The sequence below is a fragment of the Paramormyrops kingsleyae genome, chromosome 23, assembly GCF_048594095.1.
Source record: "Paramormyrops kingsleyae isolate MSU_618 chromosome 23, PKINGS_0.4, whole genome shotgun sequence".
Classification (NCBI taxonomy): domain Eukaryota; kingdom Metazoa; phylum Chordata; class Actinopteri; order Osteoglossiformes; family Mormyridae; genus Paramormyrops; species Paramormyrops kingsleyae.
Window position 1 is genome coordinate 14,731,416 of NC_132819.1, and position 15,645 is coordinate 14,747,060.

Genomic DNA, 15,645 nt, shown 5'->3' on the forward strand with positions numbered 1-15,645 from the left:
AAACCAGAACCTCCCCCGGCCGTCCACAAATTATTTAGCACAGACGATGACGGGCTTGATGACGCGGGTCTCGCCTGCATCCCCTGAAGGAGAGAAAGTGCTGGGTCTGGACTTAAGGCATTAGATTAACATCCCTCACTCCCGTTACACTGGAAGCGGTCGATTTAATTGGTTTCCTGGTGACAGCCCTTTCTCGAACCCACCACATTAATCTGGGGAAGACTAAAAAGTGATGATCGTTTTTGGCTGGAACAGAAGTAACTCTCTGAAGATCTGCACCTCCACACAAACAGAACGATGGCAAACGATGTCCTCAAAACTGTCGCGCCATCTACTTAGAGCTACTACCTCTAGCATGTTCAAAGCGTGTCAGTCTTACCTCTAAAGTGTTGCAGGCATGCCAGTTTTACCCGTAGCATGTTTGAGGTATGTCGGTCTTACCTGTTGCAGGCTTAACTTCTTCTTTGTCATGCTCCTCGTGCCACTGCATAGTCCGGTGGTAGCTCAGCATAACCTCCCACAATGCCTTGCAGAGATCCGTCAGACATGGGATGTAGCTATCGGTGGTTATGTGCTGGGTTACAGGGACGAAACAAGCATTTTTCAGACTCAGAACTCAAAAGGCGCAAATCTTACAGTCCCAAAAGCTTCCAAAAAAAAAGATTTAATTCAGGGAAGGAATGCAGGAAACATTAATATGGGTATAAAATACGGTGATTTTCACAAGGAGAGATGTCAATTAATTATTTTTCATTCCAGTTCATATTTATTGCTCGTCTTCATTTGTTAATTCAACTTTTCCCGGTAGGTGCTCTGAGCCCCTAGGATAATCGGAGAAGCAGCCCCCATAATTTAAGTGTGACAGTGCAGCCTCAGTCCATCAGAACGCCAGACACAATACTACCTACAAGAAAAATAATGCAAGACCCAAGCTCCTGTAATTAAGCTGATAAGTCAAGCGCCACAAAAGTCATAGGACCATAACTGGATTCTGCAATGCATACGTGCCAATTTGGAGACCGCAGGGTTGCTAGCAGGCCGGGGGGGGGGGGGGGGGGGGGCGTGCTACAAAAATGTTGAGGACACAGACACCTTTTCAAGTGACTTTAGTTTCAGAAAGTCACCAGCCGGCAGGTGACGTGGGTCATCTCCCATCGCTCTGCGCCTCTCAAGCTGCTTGCGACTCCAGCAATTGACACTGACCCAAATCGCACACATTTGACGGTATTTTTGAAAAAACCCATCAACTCCATCCCATTCACAGCAAGTAGCACCTATTTCAGGCTGAAACAGGGGGAGGGAAAAAACCTGAGCTGGAACTCAGTAAATTACCAAAGTCCGTGGAGAATTCCACGCCTTTGGATTTTGGAGGGAAGACCGGCGCGCGGTAACGCGTCTGCCCCGATGGAAAAAGTGAATGATCTGTGAGCAATTTATGCATGGGGGCTCTCTCCCTCTCAGACCCGTGGGCTTCAGCCTCTCACAAGCTTGACACTCCCCTGTAAATCACCACTGCAGCTTGCAGACGGCGTCCTGGGATGCCAGACTTTAACTTCCCGCTGCTTTTTATCCAGTCCTAGTAAAACCCCCCAAAAATCAAGGATAAATTTTAATACAAGTTGTGGTATTATTTCTGTCATTCGCAGACATTAAAGAGACAGAAAAAGGTCACTATGGTAAAGCAGCTATGACTCCAGACACTTAACATGCTCCCAATTGACTGCTCCTTTAAAATAAAACATTTTAAACAGTTTAAGAGCAGTTTTACGATGATTACAGCCCATCCGCCGCACTCACACTCCTGCCGTTTACCGTTATAGGCGTTTCGCTACAATCGGGTGACGTCACATCATTTGGCATTAATTCACATCCCACCTCAGCTATACTGGGACATAAAATGAACGTCAAATCAGTTCACAAAGAAGGGGGGCCATCCACCGAGTTCGACGCAGCGTCCAAACACCGCGAAATTAATAGCACATCGGAGGATCGGCTGGCATTTTTACAGACATTTCTAGGCCTGCTAGACCAATTCCACTGCGGAACAGGCCCAAGACAGGAAGCCATCCAGCAGAAGGTACGTGAGAAAAATCCAGAAATGGGGGAACCGGCCGGGTGAGCGTACAATAATGAAACAGTGTTTCCTGTGAAACCGTCTGATTGAAGAAAAAAAGTTGGGGGGGGGGGGGGGGGGGGTCATCATTGCGAGATCCCAACAAAATGAGGTCACCGAAATCACTATTTTCGCACGTCATCTCACCTCTCCGATCCCTCAGATCTGTTTAGAGTTCTCCGTAAGGAGTGCTCACCTTCCTGTCCTTACAGATTCCAATCTGCCTATAAATTATTAAAAATTATTGAATGGCTTGTAATATTTCATAACCCGCTGTTTGGTCTGCTGATCAGTTGAATCGAAACTGTAATAATATTTTTGAATTTCTGCTCATAAAACGAACAGCGTTTCACCTTAAGGATATGAAAAATGTAAAAGTAAACTCAGGATTGTCTATCACACGTATTCCGTAACTACTTATGCAGTATAGGGACAGGATGTGCCAGGATTGGAAACCACGATCCTAAAGAAGTGAGGCATCGACAACCCCCCCCCCCCCCCCGCACCCCCCGCTGGGAAATGGTGCCATCCAGAGTTAGAACAATGGCTTTCTAATTTCAGCATTAGTACAATTTTCTATCCAGTGGATGTGCATTAGAACACTGCCTTAAGTAAAAAATAAACAAATAAAAACAAATTAGAAAAAGCTTTCTCTGAGACGTGTACCCTAGGATTTTATTAAAATAAAAAATCACTACTGAATTTTCTCATCGCCCATTTGGAGCTAATGTTCTTGACCACTTCAATTTGAGCAGCTGAAGAAATTAGGCGACGTCAACACCGGCAATTGTTCCGAATCTTAGCCACTCATACCCACAAAAAGCGTGATCATTGGAGGTTGCCAGGCAACGGAGACCGGCGGAAGGGCCCGAGAGGTGACCGGTCGTCGGAAAGCCAGATCACGGGCGCGCACTGCCATGGACGGACAGCGACGGAACAGGGAGTCCTATGAGAACCCCAGGTCGCACTTTGCAAAAGACAGGGTTAAGCAACATGTCTGAGCTTAAGCTGCTTGGCCTGGCTGAATCCCCGAATGCCCTTAGAATCATTCTTTTACTGCAGATCAGAATATTTGTCACTTGGATCTAACTGTTTGGATGCAGTTGTGTAGCTCTTGCTCCAGTTCTGCTTACACTTGTTCCTAGGCATTCATCGGAAGCTCAGCCTAGCTACAATTACGCCTAGCCGGCTCCTCGGACGCAAATGTTTGTAATATACTACCGCCCTGATTTGTAAGTTGGTTTGGACGTTTGCTTTTGATGCCACAAGAGGGAACTTTCTTCCACTAAGTCTCCAGGATAAAACTTGAGACATCATTTCATTTAAAAAAAAAAAGAACCCGCACTGTGACATAAACAATGAGCTAAAGTTAAAACTCGGCTGGGAAACTTTGGCAAACCTCGGAGACTGGTGGCTGACTCGAGCTGCTTCACTTCATCCCCTCAGCCGCGGACAAGAGCGCCCCCTAGGTCTGTAGTGCAGCCACGTTCTCGGCACCGGCATCTATTACATTTTCCCATCATGCCACAGTGAGTGGAAAAGTCCAATCATCTCTCCCCCTTGTCCGCAAACACCGGATGCTATAATCCTGACTTCCAAAACACTTGTAATGGGGACTTTCTGCTAGCGGATCTGAGCGCTCGCTTTGTGGTCTCTCGGGCACTTGTCTAGAATACTAACGATACAGACCGTCTTGGCCAGTATTTTATTTCTTATCAACAAATGCCAATATGGCGGGAGAGTGAGCAAATGGCAAGAATTAATCAAACTCCCCCATCCCTTTGAGGACCGCTATCCTCCGATGCGCCCAGCCGTGTAATCGACAGTCGGCGCTGGCTTCCAAACTCCGGATCAGACGTGGGCGGGTCCGCGGCTCCAGAATTCCGTTTTATTATAGTAGCGGCTCAAATGCTTTTATAGTAACATAGGGGGGAGGGCTCCTTCCGCGGCAGCTTTTAGCGGCGAGGAGCCGCTGGGAAGGTTCGACTCATCATTACGCAATCGCGCGGCTCTGAATATACCCTGGAATCACACCCAGAGAACCTCTGGCGTGCTGCAGACCCGCGCAGCTGATCGAGTTATCAGGTAAGCAGGCTCACCAGAACTGAGGCCTGTACTCACCGACTGCCGATGAGTCAAAAGGTGTGGGGAGACTTAACCCAGATTAAGCAGACTAACCCAGTACAAAGGAATGTTCAGATACGGTATGTGTCCAACACAGTGCTGGTTCAAAGCCCATGTAGAACCCCAGGCAAGCTCCTCCACTGGAGACCCCGCCCGCTAGCAACTTTCACTTTGTCTAATTTCCTCGGCTGACTTGACTTTGTCCCGGGCAGCGCGTATTTCGTGGGCGCGACATCCTCCGTGCACCAGGGGGCAGCGGCTGTTTGGTCTAGTGGAGCCGATTTAACTAACATGGTGACCAACACCGGTCCAGCAAGCAATCAGTACTTGTTAGCAGCAGCCTACACTAGAGTCAGAGCAGTCTGATTATCCGGATCATGGTTAGCCCCGGGCAGCGGGGGAAAACAAACACCAAAAATGCTGCTTATTAAGTCGCGGTCTGGGGCCGACACACTTCATGGCTCTACAGGGGACTGGAAGCAGCTCGCGACGTTAGCAAAGAGCACCGAGTCTGACATTTGGACCAGAACCAGGTGGTTCTCAGGACAATAATGAAGGAGAAGCGTTTTACAGAACTACGCAGAAAACCATAGGACAGGTGAATACCAGCTGCACCCTTTACTGTCAGCTCCTGAGGTAGCCAGAGGACACACAGAGGATCTGAGGCTCAAAGGATCCATGTCCCAAAAAGTACCAATGGCCCAAAAGATCAGAGGCTTAAAGGGATCTGTGGCCCACAGGGATCCATGGCTCAAAGGAGCGACCCAAAAAGAAACACAGCCCAAAGGATCTGCAACACAAAGGATCCACAGCCGCTCCAGCATGACCATTCAGACAGGCAGCCCGGCTCATTGATCGGGTCGATAGGTAGCTTTAACATTCACAGCAAGTAGCGTATTATTATATGACCTTTTGTTTCCTTGAATCTAAACTGCGTCACAGAGCGCAGGGCGCCATAGCAATGAGAATCTGTACACCAAACCATACGCTGACTAAGAGTTTAATTAAACCTACAGAAACTGACGGCACAATTAACCCAGGAATTAAGAAGCGAAAAAAGGAAAATGACTAGACAGCCCTCCTACAACTAGACTTCAGTCCAAAGATGCAAGGATCAAATTAAGTCAGAGTTAATGCACGACAAGCTGCGCATTACACACCAGTGAACAAACGGCAGCTTGTCATGCATTAACCGGCTTATGCTGTGGTTACTATACCTTTGACTTGCACATTTGCACATTATTTTCACATATGTGAGCTAAAAATGCATGTAACAGTAGACCTACTTTATTCCTCCAATGATTAAATATTTTCCATTGTGTTCTACATCTGGAATCTTAAGTAACATGTTAGAATTAAACACACGCATACATACGTACAGGCGCTTGCGCACACACACACACACACACACACACACACACATACAACCTATAGATTCTGCTGACTTTCTAGGCCCCAGAATTGGAGGACACCAGGAACAGCCCTGCCTGACATCTTGCACATCTCCCATGTGCCGAAACTCACGATCGCCTGTCACGCCGCTAAAAAACTAAATTAGCCGTCCGCTGACGGGTATAATCAGGGCCGAGCAGGAGGCTTCAGGGAACGACGCAAAATAACACATCTCAGAGATGCGCTGGAATTCAGGGCACGTCCGGCAGCATCTCCAAACACTGAACGCCCACATCTGCCTGATGATTCGCTCACTTTGTGTCACTCTGTACCAGGATTGAGTGATTGGGATTTTATTTAAATAGGATTCCTTTGTTTCTCTTCCTTTCATCCTGCCTAATCTACAATAATCCCCTGTTCCTAGTGCTACCGACTTCAGAATCGACAATTAGCTCTCGGAAAGGACCCCCTCGCAGTTCGATTGCTGTTTTCCGCTCAACCCGTCCTTGACCTCGCCTTACTGGCCGAAGCTCCACCTATTGGCAATTGCAGGTATGACACGTCCGACGCAGCAAATGGCACGGGGAGGCCGTTCAATTAAAAGAGCAGAAGGTTTTCGGGGCCACACGTGGACGCGCTGGACAGTAGTTAAGTGATTCCGGAAGATAGATGAGCACACTATTCTTATCCAAGAAGCACCATACGCCAGGCGTGTTCAGTGTGGCCGTCCGCTGGAACCGATTCCAATAGTTAAATCAACCTAACGACTGCTATAAATTACTCTCCGGACACTCGGCCTGATGTCCGCCCCTTCTCAGCCCTACTCAAGGCTTTTATATGAAAGCATATAAATAAATAATAAGATCAGAATTATAGATGAAAGGGACAATAGAGGAGGCCCTGGTTGGGTAACGACACTGCACAGCCGTCTGTAGGGGTGGCGAGGAGGCCGCAGGCGTGCTCCAGCCATGATGTGGCACAGACATATATAACAGAGGCCCCCTCACTAGATCCCTGGGAGAAAGGGGGGGGGGGGGTTACCGTGCAGAGGTCTTTGTACTGCATCTTCTGGAACTTAGTGTCGGCGTTGCCGGCGCAGAGCTCCACGTAGCCCAGCACCACCTGGAACACTGTGTTGTGGATGGCCTGTGTAAAGTGCATGTGCAGCTGGTCCATGGCCGTCTGGGGGGGGGGGGGGGGGAGAGGGAGAGAGGGAGAGAGAGGGCTTCTCAGAGACCATGGTGTCCACTGGGCGAGCACAGCCAGCGATTCCCAGTAAGAAGCACGTTGTGATCAGCTTTCTTTCTCCAGAACTAATGAATGAAGGGTGGGCCCTTTATGGGGAGGGGGGGGGTATTCAGGCTGTCTGACCCACATGACGCAGCCCCCCCACTTCACACATCTTATTTATTTATTTCCACCCAGGCTCTGTAGGGAGACTCTCCGTCCAGTGGAAGGGAGACGAGTGGGTTTTATCTCCCGGAGGCAGCAGGAAAGCGGCTGACTAGGGCCCGGCGGTGCGGCGAGTGGTGTTACCCAGACACGAGAACCACACCATAGGCAACGAGAGCGCTGCGCCTGAAGGGGCAGCCCCCACAGTCATAACTCCAGCCTCAAAATTTAAGAGAACAACCGCAACACCATAAAGAGGACCCCCGCACCCAAACCTGAGAAGGGAACGAGAGAAGCGGGGGACCGGCCCGTGAACGTCACCCAATGTGGCCGCATCGCGAGAAAAGCTGGCCTTCAGAGACGAACTCGCAAATAATGGCCCCATCGTTCTTGGGGAGGGGGGAGTGAAAGCAAATTTCCAAGTAATCGCAAAATGAGATCAAATCGTTAGCAGAGGCCGGCGAGGCCCTCGTTCGATGGGAGATGGGGGCTGTAATGCACGGCTTCGCTAATAGTCTATCATGGGCTTTAAAGACCAAGCTGAAAAACTGGATTTGTGAAGAATCTATTTTAAAAGACACAAACGACCGCGGGGGCAGCAGAGAGCACCGCTCTCTGTCGATAATGAAGCTGTCGATAATGAAGCAGACGTTTCCATGGAAGGAGACGCTGTTATGATACATGGATTAGACAGCGATGTATTACTATGCTTTTAGGTCTAGGCCACTTTATGCCTCTGGCTTTCTGCCGTGACTTCTGAGGCAGCGGACGACTTGAACAAACGACATGAACGGTATCCGCATCTCACAAGAGCAAGATAATTTCGGCAGGTGGTGAGACGTCCGAATGTTTTGGACGGGCCCGGACGGGCGATCAAGTCGCGCCTGATCCAAGATTCGTCACGATCGGGTGTCTCGTGCTCCGAGACAGTCGGAGATGCTACCCATCACCTCCTAACTACTCAATTAAAAACATCAATCAAAGGATAAGGCACCTACAAGGATTCCAAACCTCTACGCCCTGCAGTTAATAAACGCCGTGCTCCTCGTGAAGGAAGCCCTGGCTGCACGCAGCACATGTAATTAACCAGTAATTGAATCAATCAAGTCAGGACAAAAGAGCAAGATTGAAAACTACACGCACCACACACCCAACGCACCAGAGCCACACGCATGGGACGAGCGCAGCGAGAATGCCGCAAATGCAGGAGCGTCATCGGCGGGGAACGTGACGGACGGAGATCCCCATTAGACCGATACGGCACGTTCCGGGGCCCCCGCGAAACCGGCGCGGTGCCTCGCCGAGCCTTCTGAAAGCTGCTTATTAAAACCCGCGTCAATGATGCTGCCCGGAATCAGATTCCCAGAGGGAAAAAGAGGATTTTCACAGCTTGCGAAGAAGCTATTGTGGATATCTGAGGGATAAGAGTGAAAAAGGAGCCCTTTTCCCTTTCATCTCATACATAACAATGAACCCCCCCTCCCCTCCCCTCCCCTCCCCACCCACCCCCGCGTCTCCCCGACGGATGCAAACCAGCGTTGACTCACTCACTTGCGTCTTCCCTAGGAGAGCGTACGCCAGCTGAACTTTGTTGTAGTGAGTGACATCAAAGTGCTTGCAGGTCTTTGACAGGGCGACATCCAGCTGCTCCTGGATGGAAGAAAGTGTTCAATCGGTAAGAGGGTGATAGATGTGCAAGATTACCCCCCCCCCCACCCAAAAATATGGTCTCAATTCCCACCCTCAGCCTAGCTGTAGGCCCCTAAGAATGGATTTTGTCCGCTTTCCTCGGGTAAAATAAGCAGCTGTACAGATGGGTGAAATGACAATGTGATCCACATATGCTGTATCTCACAGGAGTCTCACATGGAAAAGTTACACGGATGAGTCATAACTGGCCTATGTGTGGATCAGCCTCCCATCGGACCCACAAGTCCCACAAAAACAAGATGCAGGCCTGGATCGGGCCCTCTGCAGTCCTCACTAACCCGAGGGGTGTTAGAACTCTACAGGTGATGCAATAGTGAGCGTGATTCGTAAATGAACGCAGAGAGGTTTGAATCCTGCCCTGGGTGGTGTGTGTGAAGCAGGCATGTCCTCCTCATGTCTGGTGGTTTGGGCTTAAAAGAAAGATCCGAATCACCGAGGAATGGAGCGGCGAGAGGGAAAGGAAGGTTACAGGCAGGAGAAGCCGTACCTCTATCTGCTCCAGGGTGTCCTGAAGCTTGGAGTTCAGTTCACTGTGGAAACAGAGAGAAATCAAACCCAGTAGTGGGAATACATGAAACTCACATCAAATGGAAAGCTGATACGTTTTCAGTGGGACCTCAGAAGATGGATTGGTCTTAAAGGGCCAGAAGGAGGGAGAGGAGGGGAGGAGGAGAAACAGGGAGAGGAGGGAAGAGAAGAGGAGGAGGGGAGAGGAGGAAAGTAGTGGGAAAGGGCAGGAGTGCACAGTAGAAGAGGAGTGAGAGGAAATGAGGAGATGAGGGAAGAGCAGGTGAGAAGGAGAGGGGGAAAGAGGAATGGAGAGGAGGAGGGGAAGGGAGGAGTAGAGAAAGGAAGAAGAGGGGAGGGGAGGATAGGAGGAGAGGATGGGAGAAGGAGAGTAGAGGTGGGGGAGAGGGGCAGAGGGGAGGAAAGTGGAATAGAAGAGAGGTAAGGAAAGAGGGAGTAGGAGAAAAGAAGAGAGGTGGAGAGAAGAGGGATGTGTCCGTGAATTGAAACGATCCAGTGAGCTGGGACTGGTTTCTGATGATGGGAGAACTGGGACCGCAGAAGCACCAGGGAAACCTGATGTTTCTGAGCAGCCTGGCCACTAACAGCGGGGGTGGGAATCGGCGCCTTGCTGGATTTACCCAAATCTCCTCCCATCTCGTGCCACCCGTCAAAAAGGCAGGCAAGCTCCATGCTACACACAGAACTCTCACCCCGTAACCCTTTAACAATCCCCAACACCCCCCCAAATGTCGTCTTCCCAAAAATCATCAAGAGGGGCAATGCACCAAGGCACGCCACAGGTGTTCATTACCCACAAGCCCCTGCTGCAAACGGCGGCAGGCCCTGCGGAGCACGACGGCATCTGGAAGAGTGCGATATTCTTTGTTCATTGTTTTTTTAAATACGCGTTAACAGGTTTGTGGTGCGTTTCCGGCTCTCAACTACAATTGGGTGCAGATCCCAGTCACTGTCTGGTGAGTTTTCCAGAGACCCTCCAGAAAGTGGAAATTTTCCCAAGGAATTCCCAGCATCCTTCAAAGAACCACCCCAGTGACTATAACAAGACTACATTTGTGATCACAGGTGCTAAACTGACCACCAAGCAAAAATACCACTCAGGAAAGTCACCAAAAATGTATCAAGACCATAAAGACCTAAAGTGTGCAGGATGCAGGGACCTCTGGCAGGTAATTTATGTCACATCTTTATCAGAGACAATGTCATGAGATATTCATTTCTCCCAGTGACAGCTGCCCACCTCTTACAAGAGCAGGGAGCGTTTTCCGCACCTTGCAAAAAACAGTCCCACGCAAAATCTCCCCACGTCTCGCTTGACCCACTTCAGATGCATTTAATCTCGTTTAACAGGCAGACACCAACATATAATCCCACAGGAAGCGACAGGCACCTGGACCAGCTATTGCTAACGCCTCCTGGGGCTTGTGCACTTTGTTCAATCTTTTGACAGCAGAAAGCCCTTCTTAATGCCGACTGTCAGAATGGGAGCAGTGACTCGAAGGGACACCAGCTAGTATCTGCTCTGTGGCTCCTCCCAGAGGCCAGCTGGAAGAAGACCAAGCTTTTTCACTGGTAACCAGTAAGCAGCAGACAGACAAGCGACAGCATGTGACCAGGACATGTCTGCACACAGTGGGCAGGTTTTACCCCAAATACATTCACGATCAAATACGTCTCCATCCAAAAGATGCTGAGCTGCCTTCCAAATGCAGAGGAGCCTAGAATTTCCAGCACAGACAGTCCGGCGGCCCACAATTCGAATGCGCAGAGGCGCTGGTCGCTGACAGTCGACACGGCGTGGAAACCGCAAGGAAGGCGAGCGGAGGTGTCTCGAGACGATCCCACGGCCGCCATTCAGCCCCGGCTCAGGGACCCGCACCGCAGGTCCAGGGAATAACGCAGGTCAATAGTTTGGAAGCTAAGGCCCTTGAAAGTGTCGTTTCCCCTCAATAAACCCCCCTGCCCCCCTGCAGCATTGACTAATAACTCCCAACTGTGAATCGATAGAGAGGGACAGGTCCTGCCCACACTCAGGGGGGGGCGGAGGCATCCGCGGAATTGAGGGAGCAGGGGCCACACCGTGTGTCAGGAGGCACCCACACACCCCGACACGAAAGCAGCGAGGAGCGGACAGCAAGCGGACTGACATGACAGTCTAATTTAAAAGCTCAGCGATTGTTCTGTGGCCCGTGACACTGAAGGCGGCATCACGCTTTTACTCTGCCATCCAGACACAAAACAAAATGCCCATTTCTTTCCCAGCATCTTCTCCACTTCAATCGAAGGCCTCTTATTTGCAAAAAAGGTAAATCCACCCCCCACCGAATTCTTGAATCCGCACACCATGTATGTGTGGATCGAAACACAAAACACACCCTCCACATACACATATGCACGTTGTGGCTGAGGGGAAATAATGCATTTTATACAGGTTCAGAGACAAGAATCCACGCCAAGTCTGTTTCCACAGGGCTGCAGCCAAATCCTACAGTCGAAGCGTTTAATGCGTGACGAAAAAGGGGGGCTGCACGTCTCCAATTCACGGAACTCCTCAAAGGATCGCGCCAGAAAAAGAAAGGAGGGGGTGGAGGACAAACAAGTCTTCTGCAGACACGGTCATGAGCGGCAGCAGATTTTTTTTTTTTTTTGGGGTGGGGAGGAGGGACTGGGTCAGAACAGATTCAGAGCCAGTGAATCTTCCGGGGCAAGGCACTTCAGAGGGTTTCCACTGACCCCACCCCCTGTCCTGATAGGATAAAGGCCGGCCAATAAGGGCCCTCCGTAATCAGGGAGCCCTAACAGGATAATGGAAAAGAATTGAGCAGATTTGGGCAAAAGCCTCAAGAGCATTTAAACCTGCATGGAAGCCAGGAGGATCCAAGGACCAGCAGGACGTCCTAAGAAGGGACCATTGGACATGGTGACATTGGAGCCCAGTCTGGGAACAAGCTGGGTACTGAAATTCACAGACAGCCAGAAGCAAGTCGCAATGGTGCTCAGCATCAGGATGCAGGCGGCCACGTCGTGGTTCTGTTCTGGTTCTGGAGGATGCCTTGGCCACCTTGCTGGTCCTTACCTGATGCAGCTGTAGTGTTTAAAGGTGCTGGCTGCTTTCTGGCACTCCAGGCACAGCTGGATGGCACCTGGGTAGTCTTCCTCCTGCAGGAAACATGTGAAGGGCACCGGCTCATTCTGCAATCCCACGGCACCATGAGCGAGGCTGCACCGCTTGCTGACACGACGAAACCCAACGCATGACCCCTCCCCTGATCCCCGAATACCTTCAAGCATAATGAACAGGATTAAGGCACCCAGCAGACTGCTCAATACAACACTGACTGTGTCCTTCTGCGTCACGTCAAAGCAGCTGCAAGATCATAAGCCACCTGATCACATTACTGTTAGTAACAAACTCTTATTCCCACCCCCACTGAGTTGAGATCAAGACCTGCCCCAGTCTGCCCTAAAGATAAGGAATCTTGTCATAGGGATGAAGAGGGCACCCCCCCCCCCGCCCCATCCAGCTTACCTCCAACATCTCACTCAGCCTCACGTCTGTTCTTTGCTGCAAGATAAACACAAAGTATGTATTCAGTTTGCAGGAGAGAGACCGCGTGATACCGGGGGATAAATCAACAGAGAAAGAGGGGGGAGCCTGCTTTTGTTAATGTTTTTTTTTTCCAGTTAGGGACTACATAGATGAGAGAACGCAATGTGGATAAGTACCAGGGTCTTTATGGTCCTCAGTGACTTCAACAGTCCTGTAAGTAGCTGCCGCCTCCTCTGATTGGCCAGCAGCCCCAGACTGGCCTCTGTGAAACCTTCCTTGGCAAAACTCAGCTGTCTGGGTAGCAGGAATGATGTACCGTGTTAAAGGGCCACATAACAGCAGGAAGCAGACAACCGCTTTCTAAAAAAGAGCATTTACGTAAAAGCCATCAGCTGAGAAACTCCAGCACAGAGACCGTAGTCATGCATGTCCCACAGACACACTTGTCAAGAAAAGGCCCCACGACGGGGAACGAAAGTGCCTCCGGCCATGGACAGCGACCCACCTCCTTGCATTGGTGCAGATCACGGCAGCCAACTGGAGGTTGGTCTGCAGGGAGGTCACCCTTTCCAGCTCCTGCAAGAAGCCCGAGAGCGGGAATGATGTCACGGTGTGTGGGTAATGGGTATGGTCGCTTTATACCCCAAAAGTCACACGAGGTCTACAAAACGCCAATCTGCTCCTGTGGTTGCTAAAATGGGAGGATAATATGAGTAAAACCTTAAATCATGCTGCCTTTTATGCCATTTCATCCATCCATTTATCTTCATGTTGTTACAGCGCACTCCTTTTTCAGGCAGCTTGGTTAGACAATCGGTTTTGTTTTGGAAGCACCACTTTTTTACAAAATCTACGCTGATACGAGTGAACAAATATAGAAGAAAGTGTCTAAGGCGTACAATTGTGAAATTTCAGGTGCAGAACTGAAAAGCAAAATTTAGCAAAATACTCTAGAGCAGGGGTCTCCAGCTCCGGTCCTGGAGAGCTACTATCCAGTAGGTTTTCTGTCCCACTTGGCTTCTGATGAGCCACACCTGCTCCTGGTATTTACCTGAGAACAGGTGTGGCTGATCAGAAACCGGGTATGACAGAAAACCTACTGGACGGTAGCTCTCCTGGACCGGAGTTGGAGACCCCTACTCCAAAGTCTAAAGATTCTAAAGAATACTCAAAAGATTTTGAATAGTCTTTAACCCTATTTGGTCCATAAGCCCGGTTAGTTTTACTGTGAGATTCTGCATGACGCGAGGAATGTGCTGGTCACCAGATTAGAAAACTATTATATATGCTGCAGGGCCCTGAAGACACCCCAGATAAAAGGGAAATTAATGTAAAATGAAATAAACCATATTTACATCATCGAACCAGCCAATGACAATGGGGGTACGGAATTTAGCACAGAAAGACAAACAAGGCATATAGAACATTTAAACTATCCAACGTAAAGGTGAACACTTCCACAAAGATACATTCCCAAGTCATCCTCATAAAAACTGGACAGAAAGTCGGTCGAAGTTGTTCCTGACACTGTTGTCCATTTTCTAGGCTTTGTTAGAAACCAGCTGTCACAGCCTGAGGTAACGACACACTCTAAAAGGCACAAACACATTATATAAATGCGTATAAAGGAGTAGCATTCATTGAGGTCCAATCACAACCCTGTCACATTAAGAAAATTATTTGGAGAAAAAATACCAGCCGGAGAAATTGGAACAAATTTCATAGACACTATCTGGCTGCTTACAAGGCGAGTCATTGAGAGGCAGGAACAGAGGTGACATTTGGAGGCCATTTCCACGGAGGGCAGGAACAGCACTGCTTATTATCTGAGGCACAGGGCCAGCCAGAAAGGCACTGCTATATCTCTCCTATAGAATTTCACACTCGCTTTCATGGGGGGCACATGGCCCCGCTTGATGAATATGATGAAAAACAGCACCTGCGTTTGGGCAAAATCAACCCGACATAAGGAGGACGTGAAGGTGTGAGATATGCGAGGAGTATCATCGTTTCAGACGGAGGGGGAACAGTCAAGCATCGTAGAGTAATATCTGTCCGTCTGCGATGGTGTGCATTCGCTCAGAGGTCAGCCTATCAAGCGGTGCCTCTCTTCCATCACACTTCACGAGAACTCCCACGGCTCATCAAAAACTGGATTCTTATGCTGGTCATCTTCATAACCACGAGTCATCCGGTATGGGTCAGTGGAAGGACAGGAAGCACCGGAAAGGACAGAGGCAAAGAAGCCTTCGGCACATTCCCACCAACCGTGAGCTTACTGGTCAAATTTATACGCAACTGCTGTCTTTTTGCAAAGGAGACACCCTCCTCATGATGCTACAATTCTTGCACAAATCCTACCACATCAACCCCTGCAGAAAAACCTGGACCCCAATACTTCATTTGAAATCTGTTTACGTCCCACTTACTCGTTATTCATCATCTGCTTGGATGCAAAGGTAGCCAAACAAACACACGCTTGCAAATCCTTTATTGAAGGTCTATTCGCAAAAAATGCTTTTAAAGCATGTTTGACTCATTCACCAATATATTACTCCTGAATTATCTGATCGGGTCGTTACCAGCACTACAAGCAGACGAACGGGTAACAGGTCTTTAGCTATATTTTTTCCCCATTTATTGCTAGCTCAATAATTATCCATCCATCCATATTCTAACCACTTATCCCAGGCAGTATAAGGGACACAGCTGGCGTACACTGAAGATGGGGAGGTAATCTAATAATAGTGCTTTTGCTTAAATCTATACTTGAGTCTTCTGTAACGATTGGTCATAAAAAAAAATCCTGTCAAAGTTTGTGCCACTAAACAATCTT

General features: G+C 49.2%; 1 protein-coding gene across 8 annotated transcripts in view; it reads right to left on the bottom strand.

Moving 5' to 3' along the window:
- The window catches only part of vps50 (VPS50 EARP/GARPII complex subunit), a 71,145-nt gene that overhangs the window by 42,773 nt on the left and 12,727 nt on the right, over positions 1-15,645 (bottom strand). For all 8 annotated transcript variants that reach the window (XM_072706123.1, XM_072706125.1, XM_072706126.1 and 5 more), the window contains 8 exons: positions 13,315-13,385; positions 12,986-13,103; positions 12,789-12,824; positions 12,336-12,418; positions 9,219-9,261; positions 8,573-8,671; positions 6,671-6,811; positions 442-574 (listed from right to left, as the gene is read on the bottom strand). In XM_072706123.1, coding sequence (XP_072562224.1) covers positions 442-574; positions 6,671-6,811; positions 8,573-8,671; positions 9,219-9,261; positions 12,336-12,418; positions 12,789-12,824; positions 12,986-13,103; positions 13,315-13,385 — 724 coding nt within the window. The remainder of the gene's footprint in view (positions 1-441; positions 575-6,670; positions 6,812-8,572; positions 8,672-9,218; positions 9,262-12,335; positions 12,419-12,788; positions 12,825-12,985; positions 13,104-13,314; positions 13,386-15,645) is intronic.